The following is a 25,127-nucleotide window of genomic DNA, read 5'->3' on the forward strand; positions in this document are numbered from 1 at the left end:
TGGAGGTTGAGGAGCTGAATCATTTTTCAACTTTTGTGAGAGCGACAATGGTTACCATCATGAGGAGTTTGTACGAAAATGGATAGCTTGTCTAAGTGCTCTGCTTAGTGCTGTGTTACATCATTGCTCAAGAGTGTGGGTACGTAGGGCATGAAAGTTCATTAGCGGCTGGATGCTAGAGACTAGAATTAGTATTTGCTAAAAGGAGTACGTGCTTACGAGCACAGCATCACACTCATTCGTATGTGGTTGTTTTCCGAGGGTACCTTATCTTTTTTTTTTGTCCTCTTAATCGAAAAGTGATACATGATGAGTAGGCGATGCCGTATAAGACGCTTAAGGCAGAGCAATGTACTTATCCTATAGGTAGGACAGGAGAAGAAATTACTTCGTGACGGGAGGGAAGACATTTGGAATTTTTAAGTATTCTCAATGACCTAGCGTATTTGAAGTTTACGTTTTCTACTCAGGAAAACAGATCTCCTTTTGTCATGCGTAGAAGCCACCTAGGTCCCGTTTGGATACACTTATAGTCCGCTTACCGATGAAAATAAGCTAGAATTCCACCGAAATGCCTTATTTATTTTTTGCTTACGTGGGAAGCTGCTCACCTGGGAATCGACGAAACAATGTGTTGACCGATTTCCTCCGACGCGGATCTGAGCCGGGGCCGCCTATTCCTCGCTCGCGCGAGTGGGAGCTGAGACATCACTGAAGATGGCTCGCACTGCTCGCCCCGCCCCCGCCATATTCCCTATCTCCGGCACCTCCTGTGGCCGGACCCACCGCACGGTGCCGCCCCCTTTCGATAGAACCCCACTCCCTCGCCGGCTGTCAAGCCGACAGCCGCCACCGCGGATCGGCGGCGTCCCGCCGCCGAACACCGCCCCGCAACCCGCCACCGATGTTGGTCTTCCCTGCTACCCTCCCCCTTCTTCTAAGTCCGGTGGACACTACAACCCCCAGCGACCTTCCTCACCTAACCTCGGTGCCAACTATCATCTGGAGCTCGAGGTTGAAGAACAATGCATGGACCTACCTGAAGCAAGGGAACCTCGCTTTTGTGATAGCACGCATGCGAGAGGAATAGATTTGAGCCCACATATCTGAGAATCGAAGGGCATTTTCCTTGCCTACCCCATCACTCTCCTTGGGCCGACTCATGCTCATGCTCCGGCAGCCCTGCTGCTGTGCCGCCGCTATCCAGTAATGGGTCATGATCCTAGTGGTTTCTTCACAATCTAAGTTGACCATAACTCAAAATTATATAAGATTAAAGCTTGGTCCTTTTAAAGTCCGACCCTTAGATTTTTTAAACCAAATTCTAAGACCCTTTACCACCCTTAAGTCTGTGCCCCTGCAACCCCTGCCGCCGCCAGAACCGCGTTGTCCACCGCTCGGCCCCCTAAATGGAGCCGGCTACCCCTGCTATTGGATGAAGCTCCAATACATGGTGTGTGCCTGCATTCTTGCTATCTCAGTTAAACTTCCAACCACCCAAAGTTGAAACAACATAGCTGAAGGCTAGAACCATCAACATTCACTAGCTAGCGAGCCGTTGTGTCAATGTCAACGATAATATGGAAAAAATGTTCAAATGTGCTTCTTTTTTTAGTTTTTTTATTTCCGTTTGTCAAATTATATTTGACTCTTGCATCTGTATCTTCTCGTCCCATCATCAATACCTCATACGATGTATGTCTGCTGTTGAGCCGCTCTGTTGTGATTTTCGAAAAGGGTAAGAACGCTCTTCTTTCTCTTCTGAAATACTAGTACTAGCAGTAGACGAGCCTCTTCGTATCAGCTCGATCCTTGGCGAGAGCTTACCGCGAGCCGAGTTCGAGCTTGGCTGCAGGCTCGGCGGGATCTCAGGCTCAAATCGACCTCGGCTCGTCTCGGGGTGCTATCGAACTTCGACCTCGGCTCGGGATGCTATCGAACTCCAGATTGAGGTGGTAGTAGGCGGCTTTTTTATTTTTATATTTTTTAAAAATGTTTTTTACAGAAATATATTTTCAATTTCACATTTTACAATTTTTACAGGGACCTACATGTAAACAAATATAAATTATTTTTGCGCGGAGGCCCCTGGTGAGAGGCTGCCGCCCCCCTGCCGCTCGGTTGAGGGGCGGTAGGCTCCCTGCAGGCCTCCTCTACTTTTAATTGCAAAACTTATATGTTTGTTATGTTTGATTGCAATGATTATATTTTTTGAACCTTGAACCTTGTGTGGATCTATGACTCGGTCAAGTAGAGCTGGCGTTCAGAATTGTTTGATTTGTTTAATTGGTGCTTGTGCTAAAGGTGGCCACAAACCATGTGTCCAAGCATTTGGGGCTGACCAATTTGATACAATGAATAAAATTTAAATTGAACGTTAAACAAGATACCACATAAGATATTACATTGAAGGTTTCATTCATTACAACCAAATTCTATAGAAATACGCACTGCCAACTAATTAAACAAGACATTTAGGCATACTACATACATAAGATATTGCATAGGTGATCACGTACTGAAAATTCTGTTCAATGTCCCTAATTATCAATGAAGGCTCGTAATCCATTTTGTCAAGAATCACCCCATACATCTTCTTAGCCACAAAAGTTGATGTGATATTACGATGATGTCCCACAACACCTGTCAATCTACAAGTATGTGGTGTAACAATTGAACATTCCCAGTGTGTCTAGAACTTTCCCTTGTAGGCATGCACTCGCCATGTACAGTCTCTATCTACACACCTCACATCGTATTCTTTGCTGCTAGATTTCAGTACTCTGAATTTCTTACTCAGAGATGCAGCACAGAGCTTCTCAGCATCCTTCACATACTCAATGGTATGATACTTTGCCCCTTGTACAACCTCATTCACTCTGTATTCAAACTCCAAACTCCTAATATCTTATACCACTGGATTCCCAAAACCCTCTTCACGCATTCATCTAGCACTGGGAAGCGCTCATTGTTCGATGAGTCCCCACATTGCTCTATTATTCGCGCATCCTGATCTTCTTTCTCCATGTCCTCCACAATTCCAAGTATCCGCTCGCCTTCATCTGCTAAACCTTGTGGTTCTGGTTCTGGTTCTGAAGCTTGCACATTCTCTTCTTCTTTATCCTCTTCCATCTCTTCATTCCAGTCAGATGTCGTATGTGTTGACCCTTCACCTAAATCACCGTCCTTCTGATGAATCTGAATTACCATTGCGAGAGGCCACACACTTTCAAGAGCTGCGTTCATGTAATGTTGTCATTCTTCCATACTACTTATAGGCGTCAACTCCCAGAAATCCCCATTAGTTTCCTAAGAAGTCAAGGTATAAACCGTAAGCAAATGGGTCTTTAGATTCACATTGAACTTCCTGTGAAGATATTTCCGTATGGACTCAAAACTCCTCTCTAGGGGTTTATCTAGACTGCACTGTCTTCTTTCCAATGCTGATAGATTCACTCCATAGGAATCATAAGTAATTCTATAGAAGTCACCGTAATGAACTTGAAACGCCACCTTGCTCGACATATCTGGCCATCCAAAGACTTTATTTTAAGTAATCCAATACCTAGAAACATGGTATGGCTTCAATTATAACCACTAATCCGAACCCTAAGTGCTTGCAATAATAAAAAATACTAATCATAGAATTAAATATACAAAAAAATTTCAATGAGAAAGTTGAGAAATATTGGTTACCTGCGGTTTGGATCTAAAATCCGGCAGGGCTTCGCTGGTGGAATTACCTCCCTCACCCCTCCTCTCTCCCTCTCCCCTATCTGGATCTTGTGGGCAGGAAATGAGGGTGCGAGAGAAGAGACTCAGTTTTTATATTTGGGGGGAGCCTGCAGCCCCTCCACCAGGCGGCAGGTGCCTGCCGCCCGGCAGGGAGGCGGCAGGCTCCCACTAGGGGCCTCCATGCAAAACTAATTTATATTTGTTTACATGTAGGTCCCTGCCGCCTCGCTGCCGGGAGGCGGGCCCCCTGCCGGGCGGTAGGGATACAAAACTGTAAAATGTGAAACCGAAAATATATTACTATAAAAAACGTTTTTAAAAAATATAAAAATAAAAAAGCCGCGTGGTAGTAGGCTCGCTCGAGCCCGGCTCATTGACGGCCCTCCACCTCAGGTGGGCCGCGGGCCTTAGCCCTCTGGGCCTCTTTTTTTTTTTTTTGAGATCCCTCTGGGCCTCAGGCTAATCTCTGCTTCTTTCCCCTTCTCTCCCTTGGTCTTCCTTCCCTGGCGGCGCCGACGAGTGGGGCGAGCGGCGGCGCCATTCGTCACGTCTTAGCCCAGCCCTTTGCCGGCGACGAGGATCCGCCAGGTACGACGGCCCCTTTTCTTTTTCCGCTGCGCGAGGCGGAGCACCCCAAACCCTAACACAACTATTTCTGCTGCATAGATGGATTCTCTTGCGAGCTGAGCCGATTGATCCAGTAGAAGGAATGGGGCAGAGGATGGAGGAAGAGGACAACGTGGTGCGGTCGCTGAAAGACCTCCCGGTGCAGAACCCCCCCGGGGAGAAGTTCTCGGCCGCCGACCTCACCTGGCTCAAGTACGCGAGCTCCGAGCACCGCTGGGACGACGTCGCGATCATCCGTTACGACCGGTTGGAGGCCTTCCTCAGCGGCGAGAGCAGCAACCCCGAATGCCCCACCCGCTTCCACATCGAGCGCAGCCGCAAGCGCGAGGAGGGCAGCCTCAGGGAGTACCGGAGCGATGACTACCTCTTCCACAGGATGTATGTCTGCTCGGCTCGGCTCAAACTCATTCAGTTTATTCCTTGATGATTCTTAGCAGTAGTTTCTAACGTTGATAATATGTAATTTTTTGTTGAAATTCATTTCAGATATTGGTGCTCATTTGGCCCTGAGAACTATGGGGAGGGAGGGACAATCTTGCCTAGCAGAAAGTTCAGGCTCAACACGAGGAACCGTGCTGCACGCCCACAGTCGATGCGAGGCTGCACTTGCCATTTCTCTATAAAGCAGCTGTACGCCCGCCCTGCCCTGCTGCTCGTCATCTACCACGAGAGGCGCCATGTCAACAAGTCTGGCTTCATATGCCATGGGCCCCTCGATAAGGATGCCATCGGGCCTGGTGCTAGGAGGTTGCCGTACGTTGGGAGTGAAATCCAGCAGCAGACCATGTCATTGATCTATCTTGGTGTTCCAGAAGAGAGCATTCTGCAGGCACATATAGAAGGGATACAGCGTTACTGTAGCTCAGATGCCAGGGTTGATAGCCATGCTTCACAGTATGTCCAGAAGCTTGGGCTGATCATCAAGAGGTCTACACATGAGTTGGATCTTGATGATCAAGCTAGCATCAGAATGTGGGTCGACAGAAATAAGAAATCGGTATTCTTCTACCAGGACTCGACCGACACGGATGCATTCATTCTGGGAATTCAGACAGAATGGCAATGCCAGCAAATGATGCGCTTTGGTCATCAGAGCCTTTTGGCTTCTCATTCCTCATTTGGTGTAAGCAAGCTAAAGGTATTACAGCAAGGCAAATTGTTATTACACAATCTTTCATATGATGTGATTGATTTCTTCATACGTTGGTTAGGTATAAGGCTGTTTCGTTTGACATTCTACTCTTTGCTGCAGTATCCATTGCACACACTACTTGTATTTGACTCAATGCAGCATGCTCTTCCTGTTGCATGGATTATAACCCGCTCAGTTACTAAGAAGGATACCCTGAAATGGATGAGGGCACTTACTGATCGGATACACTCTATAGATTCCACCTGGAGAATCAGTGGGTTCATCATTGACGATCCAGCTTCAGAGCTGGACCCAATCAGGTATGACATCGATCTTATCTTCATTGATGAATGAAACCAATTACTTCTTAATTGAGCTGTAGCTAGTTCTGCATTCTTGTTGATGTAAATGTTTTATTTCCCTTGTTCCAGGGATGTGTTTGCCTGCCCAGTTTTGTTCTCTTTGTGGCACATCAGGAGAACCTGGCTTAAAAATATAATGAAGAAATGCAGCAACATTGAGGTACAGCGGGAAATTTTTATTCAACTAGGCAAAATTGTGTACGGTATCTGGAATGAGAAAAATCCCATGAATGCCCTAGAGCTGTTGTTTCAAGACTTTGTTGATCAAACCGCCTTCATGAAATATTTCAAGTCATTTTGGGTTCCCAAATTGGGTAAGTATTTCAGCCATCTATTATCTTATTATTTGGCCAACAAACGGAGCCTCCACGTTCGCTCTCAAGGCCTAGAAATTCTCACGTTAATCGGAGAAAAATAGAAAAATAAAAATTACCCACCACTGCCATTACGATAAAAATTAGCCTAAAATACCCCTGTGCCTAATTAAAAATCACCCACCAATGCCATTATGAAAAATTAAATATAAAATATCATTTAGCTATGTATCAGTTACAAATATATACTATTAATAAAAACTAAAGCTAACAAAAATCAATCAAAATAAAATGAAAATAAGAATAATTATCTGCATAATATTATTAAAGCTCAACAAATCAAATTGTTATTATAGGTAGATCATAGTTGAATTGTTTTAATCAACAATAAGACATAATTTACGATAATGAATAGGATGATGTATGGTAAAAAAATAGTATAACTTTTAAGTAAGGATACAACGACATGCAATTTTTTGAATTTTCAATACTAGCCGCGCAAATGCGCGGGCTATACGCCTAGTTTGTAATAATATACCTTGTCATGCAAATTATCACGTAAATGATAATAAAATTCCTCCTATGGTAGAGATGTGGATCGACTCCATCAGAAATCTTCCATTAGCAAATCAGGAATCATGTGGTGCCATTGAAGCTTACCATTTAAAGCTGAAGGCTAAAGCATATGATGATGTGCTGCTGGATGGTCTCCAACGAGTAGACTGGTTAGTGCACAAGCTCACAACAGAGCTGCATTCGAGCTACTGGATCAATCTATTTGCAGATGAGAGCGGTTCATTTCCTGGGGTGAAAGCAGAGTATATCGCATCCACTTCATGGCAAAGGGCATTGCAGATACCTGATGAAGCTGTACACTTTGACAACAACGAACCTCATTCAGCCAAAGTGGCCAGCCAGAAGGATCCCAGTCAGATGTGGACAGTATGGAATCCTGGTTCTGAATTCTCTCTCTGTGATTGTTCATGGTCAATGCAGGGTAACCTGTGCAAGCATGCTCTAAAGGTTAACATGATGTGCGGGGCGCGCAAGGACTTCCAGCCCTCGCTGTCATTGCAGTCGTTTCAGCGTGTCCTGCTTGGTCTGTGGCAAAAACCAATGGACGATTCATACTCACTCGACCTGTCAGTAGCATTGGTCACACAAATGCAGGAGAGGATCCAACATGTAGCCGAGCTTGCCACCTCCAATGGCATCGCCCAAGTTGCAGAGAAATTGCCAATCCAATGGACAAGAAGAAGGGGGAGAAGGACAGCCGCCAAGCGCACCAGCCCAATCATTCTTCCTCACTCTAACAGCAGTTTGCAAAGAGATTCGAAACCAACAAAGAACAGGAAGAGGAAGAGGTTGTCTACCTTCTCGGGATAACAATGTGCTGCCTCCCAGAGTCATATTGTGGCCCCTCTTCGTAATTAGACGACTAACTGTCTTCTTTTCTCTATTTTTTACTTGTGTTACTTCTGTTCTGAGTGAACTTATGCTCCTACTTGTGAGTTGTAAACCTAGGTCTTGGATGATATCAGCTTCCATGTTCTGGTCCTTCCTAGTATTAGTAATAACATACTCCAGTATTATTCAGGCAGTAAAAGGAAGCCCCTGGAGCAGTTTCTCTTGTTCCCGCATGATTTTGCGATTCGGTGCTATTCGCTTCGCCTCAAGTTTCCTGATGCAAGTTTTGCTATATAGAATTCTTGATCTGCGCATTCATCTGGTTCTGATGCACAGAGTTTGTAATTTGCTAGTTCCGAAGTTTGGTTAGCGCAATGTGTCCTGTGTTCAAATTTTAGTTGAAGTTCCTGTTATTAATTATTGAAGTTTGGTTAGAATGGGATAATCCACTACTGACATTATTCAGAACATAATAGCCATGATGATCCAGAAGCTTCCCCATTGTCCCTCGATCTACATAGTTCGCCACTCCTCTGTCCCGCCCCTGTTCTGGAACCATCTTCTGACGTGGACGCGTTCATAATTTAAGCCCTCGTCCACCCTCCTCCCAACGGATTTCTTTGTACGATTCCCATCCCATCCATTCCAGCCCCGCTCCGATCTCGAGCTTTCTTGCTCCAAGCCGCGCGCGAGTTCCATCAAATCAACAACAATGGCTGACTTCTTGTTTGGGAGCCCGTTCCGCCGTCTCTTCCACTTGCGGCCCTTCCCGGCCGCCGAGTGGTCCTCCTCCGCGGCGGCGGCGGCCATGGACTGGGTGGAGACCCCGGCGTCGCACGTGCTCCGCATCAACGTGCCGGGGCTGGGCAAGGACGACGTCAAGGTGCAGGTCGAGGAAGGGAACGTGCTCACCGTCCGGGGCGCCCCGCCGCCGGCGGGGAAGGGGGAGAAGGACGGCGAGGACGGGGCGGTGTGGCACGTGGCGGAGCGCGGGAAGCCGGAGTTCGCGCGCGCGGTGGCGCTGCCGGAGAACGTCCGGGTGGACGGGATCAGGGCCGGCGTGGAGAACGGGGTGCTCACCGTCGTGGTGCCCAAGGAGCCCGCCCCGGCCCGGCCCAAGCCCAGGCCCGTCCCTGTCCACAGCAAGCTCTGAGCTGATCAGAGCGGCTGACGCTGCTGCTGCCAACTGCGTTCACAGTGTTCCGGACTTCCAGTACTATGCAGCAGTAAAAATCAAGACTACTCCTGCGTGTCTCTGCGATGCAATTTGATGGAGTTTGTAAATAGAAAAAGGCCACGAGCCAACGAGCACTATGCCTGCCTGGGTTGAATAATACAGTAACGTGTGACTCTGAATTTGCTATTGTAGATTTATACCACTCCCTCCGTCTCAAAAAAAAATATAAATTTTGTTTTTGAGAAGTCAAACTATTTTAATTTTAACTAAATTTATTCAAAAAGATACTAACATTTGTGTCTCTGAATAGATGTAGTATAGAAGTATATTACATAATTAATTTAAAGATTAAAATATTTATGTTGTAATACAAATATTAATACTATTTTATATAAATTTGATTAAATTTAAAATTATTTGACTCTTCAAGAAATGAGATTTATATTTTTTTTTGAAACGGAGGGAGTAGCATGGCCACCTTCTTTTATTTGTCTGCGCACTGGTCCCTACGCGTGCCTCTGCATCGCCCCAGCCAGGCAGAACGAGATTTATATTTTTTTTTTTGAAACGGAGGGAGTAGCATGGCCACCTTCTTTTATTTGTCTGCGCACTGGTCCCTACGCGTGCCTCTGCATCGCCCCAGCCAGCCAGGCTAATCTAATTCTGAATTCACCAGCCTACCCATCCCACCTTCCATCCCATCTCTTATTTCAAACTCCACACTGCAAACAGTACATGCTACAGTGCGAAACAGTGAAAAAAACGTCCACGTCATCTTCCCACCTCCCTCCCACCTCGCACTGGTGACTGACTTCAACAGTCGATGTGCATTTTATAGAGGCAAATCGAGTTTGCCTCTTGTGAACAGTGGATGCAGCTCGTGGGCAAAAATCCTATCTCCAACAACACGGAGGCAAAAAGCAAAAGAAATCCTATCTCCCGGCGGCGAGCGCGGAGCTGTGGGCGGCACGGAGCAGCGGCGCGCGCTCGAGCTCTTCGCGGTGGCGCGGATCAACCTCTCCCGTCTCCCTCCCGTCCGCCGGCCCGCCCAGCCTCGCCGCCGTCTCCTCGCAGTGGGATCGATAGTGATTGCCACCACCCACCACCACCATCATGCTCACGAATGCGATATATACCCGTCCGGGACCGCGACTGCCATGGACAACGATCCATCCATTCATCTTTCGCTCTGCCTCAGAGTCTCAGACCCAAGACAGGCTAGCTATGGCGGCCAGCGGACGGAGCAGGGAGGAGTGGTGAAGCCTGGCCGGCAAGACGGCGCTCGTCACCGGAGGAAGCAAAGGGATCGGGTGAGTACACATACGACACGACGTGCGTCCGTGCTTCTCCGGTCCTGATGGTTCGGCCGCCCTGCAGGCGCGCCATCGTGGAGGAGCTCGCGGGGTTCGGGGTGCGCGTCCACACCTGCGCCCGCGGCGACGCCGACCTGCAGGAGTGCCTGCGCCGCTGGGGCGCCGACGGCCGCCTCGCGCGCGTCACGGGGACCGCCTGCGACGTCGCGGTGGGTGCCGACCGGGAGCGGCTCGTGGCCGCGGCGCGGGAGGAGCTGGGCGGCCGGCCGGGAGCTGGACATCCTCGTCAACAACGCCGGGCAGACCATGTTCCGGCCCGTCACGGAGACCACGGCGGAGGACTACGCGCGCATCATGGCCACCAACCTCGAGTCCTGCTTCCACCTCGCGCAGCCTGGCCCGAGGCGCCGCACCGCCCGCCAGCCCGAGGCGCCGCCGCCCGCGGGGAGCCGCGTCCGACCTCCGCCTGGCCCGATTCGCCGCCGCCTCCGCCCCTGCGGCCGCTCGGGCCTCCAGCACGGCCGCTGCACGAGAGCCTCCGCGCGAGTTCGCGACCATGGCGGCGCCGCCATCCCCTGGCGCCTCTGCAGCGCCTCCCCTGTCGCCTCGCCGCACCGGCTGCCGCCCAGCTCCGCCCCGCCCTGCATCTGACGCTGGCCGGATGCATTCGAGGAGAGAGAGGATGTATTTTTGCATCCCCTCTCTCCTCCAAAGGCAGAATGCCTCGCGCGATGCGTGATCTATTGGAGGCGGAATGGATCAGGCACAGTGTCCAGCGCGAGGCAAAAAAGCGATTGCCTCGCGCTGTTGGACTCAGTTGAGTTCAGTTAACGGGTGACCAGATGGAATCCTCCGTACGGTCGATTTGGAAGCCCTCCGAGTAACTGTTGTCTATGTGCTCGGTGATTAGATGCCAGCTTCACGTTGGGAACTGTAGTGAACTAATTTATTTTGCAGGTGTCGGCGAAGGGGAATGGTGGAAACCTCAAAAAATTATGTGGACAAAAATTTAAAAATAAAAAAATTGAAAAACAAATTTTGGGAGAAAAAGTTGGGAAACAAAAATTCAGAAGCAAAAACTTAAGATTAAACTTGGGGTTAAAAATTTTTAAAATAACTTTTGGAGAAAAAAAATAGAAGCAAAATATTTTAGAAGCATAACTTTATTACCTAGTTTGGGATACAAATTTAAGGAACAAACTTAGTCATCGGCTGTAACTAAGGCAAGGAAAAGAAAAGGAGAAAGAGAAAAAAATAGAGATAAATATTTTGTGATCGATAAATGTTGGAAAGAAAAATCATCGTGCAAAATTTTTATACCAGAAAAGGTTTAGGAATAAAAAAGTTGAAGCAAAAGATTTTGAAATAGAGAATTTGAAATAAATGTTTTGGCACAAAATTTTAAGATAAAAAAAGGTTGAAGATAAAATTAGAACATATAAAAGTTAGGGGAAAAAAGAGATGAGAGTGGAGCTGCAAAGGAAACGACGCGGGATATAACTGCCGTGCGTGGCCCACTGACCCATGTGTAGGGGGAGCGCGTCGACCGCGCGGAGCACTCCGCCCGGTCGACCGCAGAACCAGTATCAGGCAGCCAGGCCCGTCAGATGGGAGAGATTTTTACGTTTCTTCAGACCCAGACTCGTAGACGCTTTTTGCCCGGTTGAAACTGCAACCCGCGGGTCTGCAGCCTGTTCGGTTGGCTTAAGGCCGTGTTTGGTTTACGGAGGGAAAAAATTGCGTCATCCAAACATCACATGTTTGGTTGTAATAGTGTAAAAATTGGGCCCAGCCGATGGGGCCATAGGTGGCACGGACGTTAGGCGTCCCCGGTCACATACCCCAGCGCAAGATGCTCATGCGCCCTCCCTGCCACTCCCGCAAAGAGCAGCAGCCTGCTCCCTGACGCGCCGCAGCTGCCCCTTCAAGCTGTGTGCACGTAGCAATTCTCTCAGTTTTGATGTGTTTGGCTGTACCAAACACATGGGAAAGTTTTCATTTTTTTTTCCTCCACTTCAACCAAACACGGCCTAAGTCACGGCAGATTCACTGTAGCAGCTGGTTTTTGAGAGACTATATACTGTAGCATCTGGTTGCTGTAGCAGATTCTTTCTTTAGAAGCCCGATTACCCATGCGAACATATAATAATATACCGATACTGCGCTGGCTTACCAGCGAACCGAACGGGGCCCTGGCTGGGGATTGATGCGGGGAAACCAATCGGCTCCTTAATAAGGGCGTGATTGGTTCGGGTATGAACCGAGCCTGGCCTAGCTCAGTGGATGCAAAATCAAGATGTTTGGTTGCCTGACTTTATTCAACCAACTTAGTACGAGCTATTGATTGGTTGGCTGTTTCGTGCATGCATCCAGAATTTTTTTTCCTTTTGTGTTGTGCGCGCGCCTTGCAAAGCTAGAGCCAGGCCGCATCCATGGAGCCAGGCACGCACAGGCATTTTGCACTGCTTTAGCTAACCAATCACGCGCAGATCGCATTCCGGGAGCCTGGTTGACCCAAAACCAGGCAACCAATCAGCTTGTGCCATAATAGTGTGGCACGACCGATGCCCGATCTGTATCTGCCAGTCTGCATGGCTTGCCAGTCCCCTTCTTCAGAAGTCTTCTAGCAGGAAGCTCTCAAGTCTACCCTCTGTAAGGATGAGGCTGGGAAGGATAACACACAGAAATAGCAGAGTCGAACCAGAGCTAGCTAAATTCAGAAGCTGTATGATCGAACAGTCACGGTCAATCAAGAATTTTCTCAACTTGGCTTTATTACGCATGTCCGCATATATAAAAGATACAGGCATTATTTCAGAAATTAAAACCGATGTAACATGCCAAGGTTTGTCATACACTGCAATGCACAGACGGACTTACGGCTCGATCAGAGTGGCGTGTAATGGCATGATCGATAGATCATGCGTTGACTGACGCACGCGATGCTACCGCAGCACTCGAGTTCAATTCACGGGAACGCGAGGCCCGTGGCGCGAAGCTTGTCGGCGGCGACGCCGTCCATCCGGCGCGCCATCTCCGGCGTCATGTGGCTCTCTTCCAGCCGCCGGCCACGCCCTTCCTGAAGAGCACCTCGCGTGGGAACTTGACGCGCGGGTCCACGTAGCCGGCCTTGTTCGCCTCCATGCCCCTCAGGCTGTCGAGGCTGCACAGCTCGACGATGCCGCCGACGACGCCGCCCTCCTCCTCCGCCGCGGAGAACGGCAGCCCGACGAACCGCGCCAGCCTCCGGAGGTTCCCGGCGGGGTCGCGCAGGAGCTCCTCGTACCGTAGGAAGAGCACGCTCTCCGGCCTCGCGGCGCTGGCGCGCCAGTAGCCGAGGAAGTGGTCCCAGAACGGCCCCCATGGCGTGGTGCCGTCGCAGGCCATGTCGAAGACTTCGCTGAACTCCAGGTCCGGGTGCACTCGCCGGAGGTAGTGCCACAGGGAGACGACCATGTCCTTGGGCTCCCTGCAGATGTACACGACCTTGCAGCCGCCGCCGGCCGGCACGGCTCCCGGGATCATGGCGAGCGGCATGTGCGTGTTCATGAGGCGCGGGGACGGGAGTGCGTCGAGCTTGCCCTCCCGGCCGCCGGCGAACAGCCCCTCCAGGAACGGGAGGCACTGGTGCGGGTTGAGGCGGCGGAGCGGGTGGTCGGCGGCGGCGGGCGGATGCGCGTGGCGCGCCAGCGTGGCGAACGCCAGGGCGACGAGCCACGTGGTGCCGCACTTGGGCAGGCTGGCCACGATGACGTCGCTGGGGCGGGGCTCGAAGCGGCGCTGGAGGGCGGCGGCCGCCGGGACCAAGCCCTCCCGCAGCCAGAACCCCTGGTAGCAGCGGAGCTTCATGTTGGACATCCCGGAACCGTACAGCATGGCAGGGCGGAGACCAGGCCGACGTGCTCTTCCGAGGGTCTCTCCGGCACGGCGGTGACCGTGTCGCTGTCGTCCTCGACGTCCTTGAACGGGACGGGGCCCACTCGCGCACTTGATCCGGCTTCGGTCGCCATGGGAGATCAGCTGGGCTGGAAAACCAATGCAAGATGGAGTGGCCACGGCTGGAAAACTCAATGGCAGATAAAAGCAACTAGGTAAATTGCGCGCTGCGCCGCGGTTGCAAAAGCGGTGTACATGGGCCATAAGGTTTGCTGGGATGGGCTGTTGCATCTTATGTGGGCTGCCTCGCTGCTGGTTCAAATGTTTTGTCTGTAGTATTTAGTGATGGTCTTAAGCACGTCGGTTTGCTGGCGCCGGCGGTTCAGGGTAGGTCGGCGTGACATTCCTTTCGTCGCAGCCAAGGAAGGTCCTGCCATTTAATGGAGTGAGCTGCTGCGTCGGCGAAAGCGAACCAGCACAGCAAAGCGTGCGTTCTCGTTTGCGTGGGTGGAGCGTGAGCTGTGCTTGGGAAGAGCTTTAGCTCTGAGCTAGGTGGGCATTGCTTAGGAGATGGCCGGCTCCGCTTGTGCATATACCGTGCGCTTTGGCCGGGAATATGAAGGTAAATGGTACTGTACTGCGATTCAATTTGGTAACAGCTGACGCCTTCTTGCTTCCGTGTAGGATCAGGCGTTCCTGTTTTTGTTTCAGCACATACGGTTTTGAACGATGTAGTTAAGGCATTAGATGGTTACATGCCTTTCTATTCTTTTAGCAATGTTGATGGCCTCTATGCGGCTACTGATTTTGTGGTCGTTCACTTACCAGATGAGATAGATGACTTTACTCTTCTTGAGGCAACCGGCCATGCATCGGCAACAAAGGATGGGGCAGAGGAGGCCACTGCGGAAGCGCTTATCTGTGCAGCAAAGCGTGAATTCGGTGTCGTGGTCATTGACTTGAATTTCAGTGAGGTAAAAGCTCTCCGGAAGGAGAATGAAACTCTTCGCCGGAACAACCTGCTGCTTAGTTCTGGTTGAGCTCAGTCGGTGGATCATTTGGAGATGCTGCAGAAGACGTTGGAATCAATCACAATCGACGCTCTTGCCGGTTGTCCAAAGATTTCAGTTGGTCAGTTTGCTCATGATGCTGCTGTCTGGGCTGAGGAGAATGTTTGGGGTGCGACTGCTGCGCGGCAAGAGGTCGGCTGCAGGTCCATGGATGAGAATTGAGCTCCACGGTGTTTAGTCTCAAGTGTCTGTAGTTTGTGCATTCGGCAATGTTTTGTGTACCCAAAAAAACAGCTACCTGAGTTTATCAGGCTCCGCATTATATCTATCTTGTACCTCTGTTTAAGAGTATATGTATGGTTGACCATGTGTTTGTTTAATATAATTGTTTTTTCCAAGCATCCTATATCAATCAAAAGTTTCATGTATACTGTCTCAGAAATAATTGAGCACACGGTAGATAGTAGGCAGTTGGGAAAAGCAAACATTTTAGCAACCATAGATAAAGTATTCAGACATTCGATGTCGAACCCAAAAGATAACAGCAGCATAAAGCATATTCACTGCAATACAAATTCAGCTAGAAGTCCTAGGTGCATCGAACAGGCATAGATTACAGTCAATGCGCTATAGATTCACCCAGGAATTTCTGATGGCACCCAATGCGATGTTGCAACAACGTTTTCTGCCAACTAAATACAGACAAGTTTGAAACCAGGAAGGATAACTGAGCATGTTCCTATTCAGTGGCATGTTCAAATGAGGAGGTGTTTGAGTTGCTGTGATGCAGTACCTTCTCATGATCTCAAAGCTGGTTTCTTGAATCTTGTCTTCGTAGTGGAGACAAACTGCTCTCTGAATCTTAGTTTGGATCTGTGCTGTAAGCGGTGTCTCGTGATGGAACACCCAAAAGAATACTGTTTGCCTATTTGTCCCTGTTACCAGGCAAAGTCAACTGCCAAAAGAATTGAAACACCATGCCTAACCGTGATACATGGCTAAGCATTCAAAAGTTCACAGAAGCAGGTAGCACCAAAAGGTGGGTATGTACAGTGGCTGGAACCTCTGGCTCCTCCTGCAAGGTCAGGTAATTTGCTAATAGATTAGGTAAATGCGTACAGGTTACATAAGCATATAAACGAATTGTTTTGCATGAGGTCATGAACGTACATAGCGGAGTGGTGTCATGCTTGATCTCATAGATGATCCCATCACTAAGGATCTTTAGGAGAGACATAGCAAGCTCATCAATGCGAGATGGATCAGTGTGGTCGCCGGTGAAGCTGAAACCAGTGTGGTTGTCTGCAGAGAGGGTATGTTCTTTTGGAAAAGCAACTATAGGTTCAGTTGAACTTTGATAAGGAAGAGAGGCTGCATATTTGACCAGCCAACATGATAATCAAAACAACCAGGAAATTCAGAGAGGCAACAATAATCGGAGGCAAACGAAGCCAACCTTTTTTCATCAGGCATTTGTTTTTAATCCTGGACATTCTCCTGTACCTATTTTCTCGAGCGGCGACACAAGGGGGCAGAAATGATCTCCTAAATATAAGGAAAACTTGGATCACATCCGCAGAACAAGAATGTAGGCAGCAAAATCCCAGGCCGGTCAGTCGTACTCACTGGGAACTATGCAGCGTCGCTGGCTGCAGGGACATAGGGCAATGGCAAAACAAAAGGCACTGTGAAAGGAGAAGGGAAACAGGGCACAGGCAACCACGGGCGAACATTTCGACCCGAAGCAGCGCTGGCACGAGCAGCCAAAGTGGCTGCGGCAGCTTCCTCGCGGCGCCGGCGCCGCGAGGCAACTAAATCCGGTATAGGACACCTAGGCCTCACGTTTCTTGCACTGGCAGGGACACTGTCCCTGCAACAGCACCGAGATGGAATAGGAACATCCATCTAAAGAATGACAGCAAAAGGGTAGTTCACATAAAAGGCACAGAATCATGGATCACCAGAACAGAACCACAACACGATAGCAAATATACATATACTATTATTCACTGTTGTCATCATAATAGATGATCTAAATAACCCCTTGATTTGCATCCATATTACACACCTTGACCACTATAAAGATAAAACTAAAATCTCCCTTCAAATATACACCTAAATTACCAGCGTCTGTATTATAAAAAAGTAACCATAAAGTTTGCTGTATATTGTTCCAAATTATCTACTCCTGCCACTGTTAACATATAAACTCAAATTAACCATTCATATTGCGATTCTATGAACCTATACAGCAAGTGGTATGAAGCATGGCTAAGGTGCACACTAAGAAGCCGAGCGCACACCTGACAACCTGCAGAAGGAGGCCAGCGGCAGCACGTTGCAGGAGGGGATGAGCAACGGCAATGCGTCCAACAGCCTGGCACCTAGCAAACTTGCCATACCAGCAACAAAAAGTAAAAGAACAGTTAGCAGTTTAGCCGGCAGGGCTGTAAGATGCACAGCTGTAAACGAACAACTCAATAGGCAAAGTACGAACCCAATGTAGGCAGGGCAGGCGGCGAACGGAAGACGGTTGAATCAGCGGCACCAGGAAGACGCACCAACTTCAGGAACCACCGCGAAACACACCCACGGACAGAGCACACGACCGACCGGGTACATGAACCAAGAATGCAAACATCAGCAGCAAATGGAAGACCAAACACAGGACCCGACTGATTCAGAGTTCGTAGAATCGCACAAATCTACAGACTACAACAGCTTTGGAGAGAGGGAAGCTTACTGCAGCTGTGGCGAGAGCAGAGGAAAATGCTGGGGGTCGCGTGGGCTGTGGGAGGGCGCCTGGAGGACGGAGGCGCCGACCGACCGGGTACATGAAGCAAGAACGCAAGCATCAGCAGCAAATGGCAAAACCACCATGCAATCCGACGGGCCTAGGGTTCATAGAATCGCACAAATCTGCAGACCACCGAGGTGGGGGGAGCGCACCTGGAGGATGGACGCGCCAGCCGGGTGTGCGCTCGCCGCCGGCGGGATCCTCGACCGAAGCAGGGCTACGCCCACGCCGGCATCGCTCCCCCTCCGAAACCCTAGACCGCCGCCACCAAATGAAGAGGAGGAAGGGGGGGCAGCAAGAAGCCGCGGCGTCCCGTGGAGGCGGGGCACGGGTCCTGAACTGCGGCCCCACGAGGGAGAGACGGTGGAGCACGGCGGGCCCGACGCGCAGCGATAGGCGGTGGAGCACGGTGGGCTGCACCGCGGGTGCGGGGGCTCGCGGTGCGAGGGAAAACACGGCCCGCGTCGTGCGTCCGCTCCACTTGCGCCACGTGGCATCTCCGGGGTAGAGGAGCGCTGAGGGAGCTCCCTCTCCACGGTGTATAGGGGTTAGAGTATGGCCACCTCCAATAATCTCCACATCCGCGGAGCGATACTACTCCAATAATCTGGGGTATATTTTAGAGAGTTAGCCTTGCCCCCCGTTCCGCACTGACACATCTTCATTGGATTGGATCACACGAACAATATAACTATATAAGTATTGGCTTAGCAACTCCAACAGATTGGTCTTCCTCTTTCCCCTTCCTCACTATATAGGAAAATCCCCTTTCTTAATTTCAACATATATGGAAGAAGTGCTCCAGCAAATTAATTTTCCCCTCTTTCTATATAAAAAGGGAGATGTGATGTCTCCCCTTTCTATTGGGGATTGGAGAGAAATTATTATTGGGGATTAAGAAAAAATAAAGGGCAAAGAGAGATGGAAAATCAATCTGCTGGAGTAGTTTTTTTCAACATCAATCCCCTATATTGAGAAAAAGTGGAAAGGGAAAAAGGGAAGATCAATTTGTTGGAGTTGCTCTAGATTAATCTTCCACTTTCTCCTTTCTCACTATATAGGGAAATCCCCTTTTTTAATTTCAACATATATGGAAGAAGTGCTCCAGCAGATTGATTTCCCCCCTTTCTATATGGAAATGGAGATGTGATATCTCTCCTTTCTATTGGGGATCGGAGAGAAATTATTGGGGATTGAGAAAAAAATAAAAGAAAAAGATAGATGGAAAATCAATCTGCTGGAGTAGGTTTTTTCAACATCAATACCCTATATTGAGAAAAAATGAAAAGAAAAAAAGAGAAGATCAATCTGTTGGAGTTGCTTTTACTGCATCCCACCCTCTCTGCATGGCGCTGCACCAGTACAAGTCCACGACACCCCACCACTTGCCTTTCGCCGTCGTTATCGATCGACATCCTTGAACGGGAGGAGCCTATTCGAGCACTAGATCCGCTGGTCCCCATGGGAAGGGTAGTAGAACCACCTCTGATCATCTAATAATCACTCAAGCTATTGTTTGGCTCTCTTATAACGTATGCATATTAAACCCTTCATGTGTACCTAATATATTTTCTAATCGAATTAAAACTTTGAAAGAATTGAAGAGTTGATCCAATGATGAAGCACTAATGAAGAACTGAAAGTTGAACCAATAAGGAAGCACTAAGAATATGACCAAGCACAAATAACAAACGAGAGGAACTTTGCTTATGGTCAGCTTTTGGGGGGGGGGGGGGGGGGGGGGTTGGCAACAAGTATTTTGTCATGAGTTCTACTAAAAAAAAGTATTTTTTTCATGGGTGCATCTGCACCGAGTCTCTGCCACAACATACTCCTATGTAGGTGATTGGATTAGCATAAGTGCAGAAGTGGTTGGGATATACACTTATTCATCTTAACCTAGTCTCCCTCATTTAATTCCTATGCTATTATTTCTTCTAATGATGCTGAAGTAGGAAAGAGAAAAAGGTAACACCTATGATCTATGTGATGTTACGTTGTTGTCATATCTTAGACGCGAAGTTGCTGGTATTGAAAGCGTTAAATATTCGCGCATACACCCTCCGCTTTGTTTGGTTCCTCATATAGTTTCTCCGTTCATTTTTGTATATTCCTGTGAATTATCAAATTTTAACTAAGATCGTCGATATGATTTTAGGACAAGCATTACGAATAAAGTTTTTTTATAGGATCCACATTTTCCAAGTGTAACGACCCGAAAAATGCACCAAATAAATCACACGCTAAAAATATTTTTTTCAAAACTATTTTTCATTGTTGAGCTCAGTTATCCCTAAACCCTAATCCCCTCCCAATTTTTCCGCTGTCCTGTCATCCAATTTCAAACGCCGACCGAACCCTCCTCTCTTTTCCTCACCGCCCGTCGCGATCATCGCCGCGAATCTCTCTTCTCTTTTTTCTCTCTCTCCTTCCTCCCTCTCCTCCCTGCCACGTGCACCCGAGCGCCGCTTGGCCGCAAGCGCTGCGCGTGCCCCACCTCCCCTGGCCCGCGCAAGCGTGACCGACGCCGCGCGTGGCCGACCGCGGCCGCGGTCACCGCCGGCGCGCACTCGCCCCCTCCTTTTTCTTTTCCTTTTCCCCATTTCCTCTTCTCTTTTCTTTCCTCCATTTCTTTTCCCCTTTTTTCTTTTTCTTTATCCCATTTCTTTTTTCTCTTTTCTCTCCCTCTCCTTCCTTTCTTTCCTCTCTCCTCCCCGAGCACGCTCGGCCCGGCCCCCTCGCGTCCTGCCGCACGTGGCCGCCCCGCCACCCCTGCTCGGCGTGCCGCCCCTCCTTCCCTGTCGCGCACGCCCGGCCCGCACTTCCTCCTCCTCTCCCGTGCCGCATGCCCGAGCGCCGCTCCCCGGCCTGCCCTGCCCCGCTCCCCACCTGCGCGCACACGCACGCCGCGACGTCACGGCCTCCCTCTGCTCACGCTCAAGCCGCGCCGCGCCTCCCTCTACTCACTCCATTCTTCTCTTATGAGAGGATGCTTCAGGTGGTATCAGAGCCGTAGGTTGGCCGTAGGACGTGACCGCTAGAAGCGAGACCCCTTTTCCAAGCCTTTCCCATTAGGTCCAACCCTGTTTAACCTCTCAGACCATTTTTATGCAAAACTTGTTCACCTAATCTTTGTTTTTCAGATAGCTGAGGAAGGATGGACCCAGGGCAATTACCAAGCTGCACCTGGTTTCCCCAGCCTCTTGATCAATGCCCTGGAGAGTCTTGGCATTACGGAACGCCCAAGGTATTATAGCAGAGAGTACGAGCACCATGGTATCCTCCGCTGCAGGGTGATCCTGGTCATCGCCAGGAGTGATCGCTACCCCGACATCCAGCCGTGGCGAGTGACCGCTATGGGATTTAGGCACCAAGACACATATCCCTTGGCCATCAGAAAGGCACTCCGCTACCTGTGCCGGATTTTCGAAGAACACCTAGCCCCCACGCCAATGAGGTTCTTCCCGTCGGCCATCAGAACCCCAGTTTGGGAAGCACGCATGAGAAGTCTGGAACGGCGCCGCCATGAAGAGGACCCTCTGTACCAAGTGGCTACCTACCTAGCTGCCTTGGATCAGCTCTTTGACGAGCAAGCCCACATTCTGAGGGAGCAGACCCATCGAGCTGAGCAAGCAGAGCTCGCGGTGAGACTGCAACAGGTACGAGCAGCCCAAGCCGAGGCAAGAGCCGCAACCATGGTCAGTAGTGAAGCAGTTGCTCAGGAGAGCCTCAGGCAAGCCCGAGACCGGCGTATGCAAGAATGGACCAGAAGTGGAACCCCAGTCCCGGCAATTGGGGAAGACCAAGTTCTACTTGGGACACCCATCATAGGATGGGGACCACTCGTGATAACCCCACAAGCCCCACCAGAGAACCCTGGAAGGTCTACTACCGCCGATGAAGGAGAAACTGGTACGCAACCCTTGGCAAATAGAAACCTAGAGGACGGCGAACAAGGACTACTCGCGCACTCCGCCCCAGAAGAAGTCTCGCCCCGCGAGTAGAATGCCTGATGCCATCCTATTGTTGTACCCTCCCAGCTTCCCTGGCTTAAGTTGTACCCTGAAGCGTGAACCTGTACTCGGTCGTGTAGTACGTGTTTTAGTCGTGTCCCCATGTTGTACCTTGCCTTGCTTCAATAAAGTTGCTGGTGCTTGTCTGCTATGATTGTGTGCTTGTTGTGTGTATGCTTGTCGGCGAAAGGTTGATTCTGCCCTTTTAAATATACAAATTAAACCACTTAAATATCACCTAATCTTAGTCCCAATCCACTCGATCTACAGATGGCTTCCCGGAGTGTTACGAGGGCCTCCCGCAACCGGATCCCTCCAGCAGTTGATGCAGGAGCACTGCCTCTTGGGCAAAACCCTCCGCTGGAAGAACAAGAAGTGAGCCAGGGCAGAGGAGAAAATAATGATGCGCCACTGCCACCACCACCACCACCCTTCACAGACCTAGCACAGATAATTCACAACCAGACTCTCATACTGGAAACATTGGCCAATGCCCTCGTGAACAAGCGGCCACGAGAGCAAACCATGAACGACAAGCTGACGGCTTTTCTGAGAACCAAGCCACCCACTTTTGCCGGATCCAGCAACCCCTTGGATGCAGATGATTGGCTTCGTGTGATCCAGAGGGAGCTTGAGCCGTTCGAGTGCCAGGATCGAGATAAAGTTCTGCTGGAAGCACATCAACTCACCGGGACTGTCTTAGCCTGGTGGGAGAACTACTGTGCCGCCGTCGAGGATGCCTCCACCATCATGTGGAAGGAGTTCGTGAAGGAGTTCCGACGATATCATATTCCCTCGGCCACCATGAAGCGCAAGGCAGATGAATTCCACGCACTTCAGCAAGGGAGTATGTCGGTGGAAGAGTATACTCACCAGTTTATGGAGCTGGCTCACTATGCACCAGAAAAAGTGAACGACGACGAGAAGAAGCAGGATATGTTCAAGAAGGGACTAAACCCAGAACTCAGGACCCTACTCACCCCTCAGATCTATCCTGATTTCAACACTTTGATGAATAAGACAATCCTCATAGAGAAGGCCAAGATTGATGAAAGAAAGGATAACAAACGCAAGTTTCTGGAGAGCAAGTCTTGCCAGCAGGATCGTTTCCAGAAGCCCAGAAGCTTCAGCTACAACGCACCAAAGTCCCAAGCCCCAATGCAGTAGTGACAGGACCACGGGCCTAGAAGCCAGAACACCATGGGGGCCCCGCAGATTAATGCAAGCCAGGTCACCACCAACAACAGCAATGTGAGGGCCTGCTTCAACTGCCGTGAGACGGGACATTTCATCGCCGACTACCCCTATGCCAAGAACAAGCCAGCTACGTCAGCCTTCTCCAACACGGTGAGCGGACCAAAGCCAGTCCTGACCGGTGCCAACCGAGTACCCATCCGCGGCAACAACAACACCAACAACAACAGTCAACAGATGAGGCAGTCTCAACAGTCATTTGGACGAGCCCGCGTCAACCACATCGACGCACAGGAGGCTCAAGGAGTTCAGGGCGTAGTGTTCGGTGAGTACCTAGTCAGCTCAACCCTCGCGACAGTACTGTTTGATTCTGGAGCATCACACTCGTTCATATCCTCGAGTTTTGTGGAAAAACACAATATACCTATAGTACTACTAAAAGCACCCCTACTAACCCGGACGCCTGGAAATGACTTCGGGTGTCAACTAGGCTGTTTATGGGTAAGGATCAATTTAAGTGGGGTAGAATTTCTAGCAGACCTAGTGGTACTGGAGTCTAAGGGAATAGATGTGATCCTTGGAATGGACTGGTTAGGCCGACACAATAGTGTCATAGGTTGTACCGACAAAGTGGTACACCTAACGAACCCGGAAGGAGTGCGAGTAACCTGCCATACCCGGGAAAGTGGATCTAACCCAATGGTGTTTAGCATGGAAGCCAAGTCCTTAAAAGAAGTCCCGGTAGTAAATGAATATCCAAATGTTTTCCCTGAAAAACTCCCTGGAACGCCACCAGATAGGGATATAGAGTTTGTCATTGACCTCGCCCCTGGAACCTCCCCTATAGCCAAGGAAACCTATAAGATGGCAGCCTCTGAATTGGCAGAATTAAAGAAGCTACATGGGAGCGTGAGGATGCCCTGAAGAGGGAATCTCCCCATCTGTTCAGGAGACAGCCGAATCTCGAGGACGAGATTCATTTTAAGTGGGGTAGGGTTGTAACGACCCGAAAAATGCACCAAATAAATCACACGCTAAAAATATTTTTTTCAAAACTCTTTTTCATCGTTGAGTTCAGTTATCCCTAAACCCTAATCCCCTCCCAGTTTTTCCGCTGTCCTGTCATCCAATTTCAAACGCCGACCGAACCCTCCTCTCTTTTCCTCACCGCCCGTCGCGATCATCGCCACGAATCTCTCTTCTCTTTTTTCTCTATCTCCTTCCTCCCTCTCCTCCCTGCCGCGTGCACCCGAGCGCCGCTTGGCCGCAAGCGCCGCACGTGCCCCACCTCCCCTGGCCCGCGCACGCGTGACCGACGCTGCGCGTGGCCGACCGCGGCCGCGGTCGCCGCCGGCGCGCACTCGCCCCCTCCTTTTTCTTTCCCTTTTCCCCATTTCCTCTTCTCTTTTTTTCCTCCATTTCTTTTCCCCTTTTTCCTTTTTCTTTCTTCCATTTCTTTTTTCTCTTTTCTCTCTTTCTCTTTTCTCTCCCTCTCCTTCCTTTCTTTCCTCTCTCCTCCACGAGCACGCTCGGCCCGGACCCCTCGCGTCCTGCCGCACGTGGCCGCCCCGCCACCCCCGCTCGGCGTGCCGCCCCTCCTTCCCTGTCGCGCACGCCCGGCCCGCACTTCCTCCTCCTCTCCCGTGCCGCATGCCCGAGCACCGCTGTAGGATCAAGAACACCGACTAGAGGGGGGTGAATAGGCGGTTTAAAATCTAAAACCAATAACACTAGAGAAATTTAATTAGTAACAAAGGAAAGCCCTATGTCATGCTATTACTATCTCTAGATGGGTTTGCAACCTAGGGTGACAAGACACAAATCAAGCTCTAGTAAAGTAAATTGCTCAAAGTAAAGACAAGAATAAAAGTGAACAAGAGAAGTAACCAAGCTTGACACAAGAATATATCCCGTGATGTCGATGACTTGCTGGTCACCCCTAATCCACGTTGAGGTGGATTCCGAGAATCAACCGCTCCTCTATCAAGAACCTCTTGATCTTGAGCCGGCTTGAATCAAGGAATCGCTCCACACCTCGATTCCACTAGAGTTGCTCTTCACCACTCCGGTGAGGTGAGCACAAAACCTCTCACAACCGAAATCGGGGCTCCTCAACAATCTCCTTGGAGGTGCTCCACGAAATCCACTTCTACAAGCCGTCTAGGGAGCG

The 25,127-nt window shown here is 49.8% G+C and overlaps 3 protein-coding genes, 1 long non-coding RNA gene and 2 pseudogenes across 5 annotated transcripts; 4 read left to right on the forward strand and 2 right to left on the reverse strand.

The window, feature by feature from the left end:
• Positions 1 to 4,171: 4,171 nt before the first annotated feature.
• Positions 4,172 to 7,873, forward strand: LOC120702966. 2 transcript variants are annotated; one of them, XR_005686624.1, is made up of 7 exons: positions 4,172 to 4,323; positions 4,402 to 4,740; positions 4,849 to 5,500; positions 5,615 to 5,814; positions 5,926 to 6,170; positions 6,760 to 7,615; positions 7,653 to 7,800. XR_005686624.1 is itself a non-coding variant. In XM_039986963.1 (6 exons), the coding sequence occupies exons 2-6, from the start codon at positions 4,445 to 4,447 to the stop codon at positions 7,554 to 7,556; spliced, it is 2,190 nt and encodes a 729-aa protein (XP_039842897.1). In that variant the 5' UTR covers positions 4,172 to 4,323; positions 4,402 to 4,444; the 3' UTR covers positions 7,557 to 7,873. The 2 variants fall into 2 exon arrangements, 1 of the variants encoding a protein (XP_039842897.1); XM_039986963.1 differs by having other exon boundaries at positions 6,760 to 7,873.
• A 131-nt stretch (positions 7,874 to 8,004) lies between these two features.
• Positions 8,005 to 8,951, forward strand: LOC120702967 (16.0 kDa heat shock protein, peroxisomal-like). Its single transcript, XM_039986964.1, has one exon. The coding sequence runs from the start codon at positions 8,290 to 8,292 to the stop codon at positions 8,728 to 8,730; it is 441 nt and encodes a 146-aa protein (XP_039842898.1). The 5' UTR covers positions 8,005 to 8,289; the 3' UTR covers positions 8,731 to 8,951.
• A 634-nt stretch (positions 8,952 to 9,585) lies between these two features.
• On the forward strand, positions 9,586 to 10,718 carry LOC120701859 (annotated as a pseudogene).
• A 2,094-nt stretch (positions 10,719 to 12,812) lies between these two features.
• LOC120702969 lies at positions 12,813 to 14,103 on the reverse strand (annotated as a pseudogene).
• A 302-nt stretch (positions 14,104 to 14,405) lies between these two features.
• LOC120705032 lies at positions 14,406 to 15,275 on the forward strand. Its single transcript, XR_005687756.1, has 2 exons — positions 14,406 to 14,565; positions 14,772 to 15,275. It is a non-coding gene; the product is annotated as an uncharacterized LOC120705032 (long non-coding RNA).
• Positions 15,276 to 15,424: 149 nt separating this feature from the next.
• Positions 15,425 to 18,247, reverse strand: LOC120701861. Its single transcript, XM_039985670.1, has 7 exons — positions 17,903 to 18,247; positions 17,697 to 17,755; positions 17,451 to 17,517; positions 17,257 to 17,345; positions 16,410 to 16,498; positions 16,124 to 16,324; positions 15,425 to 16,028 (listed from the first exon to the last, which is right to left on the reverse strand). Coding segments are annotated over exons 1-7 (852 nt in total). The 3' UTR covers positions 15,425 to 16,026.
• Between the last annotated feature and the right edge of the window lie 6,880 nt (positions 18,248 to 25,127).

Source organism: Panicum virgatum, chromosome 4K (genome assembly GCF_016808335.1).
Source record: "Panicum virgatum strain AP13 chromosome 4K, P.virgatum_v5, whole genome shotgun sequence".
In the NCBI taxonomy this organism is placed as follows: Eukaryota; Viridiplantae; Streptophyta; class Magnoliopsida; order Poales; family Poaceae; genus Panicum; species Panicum virgatum.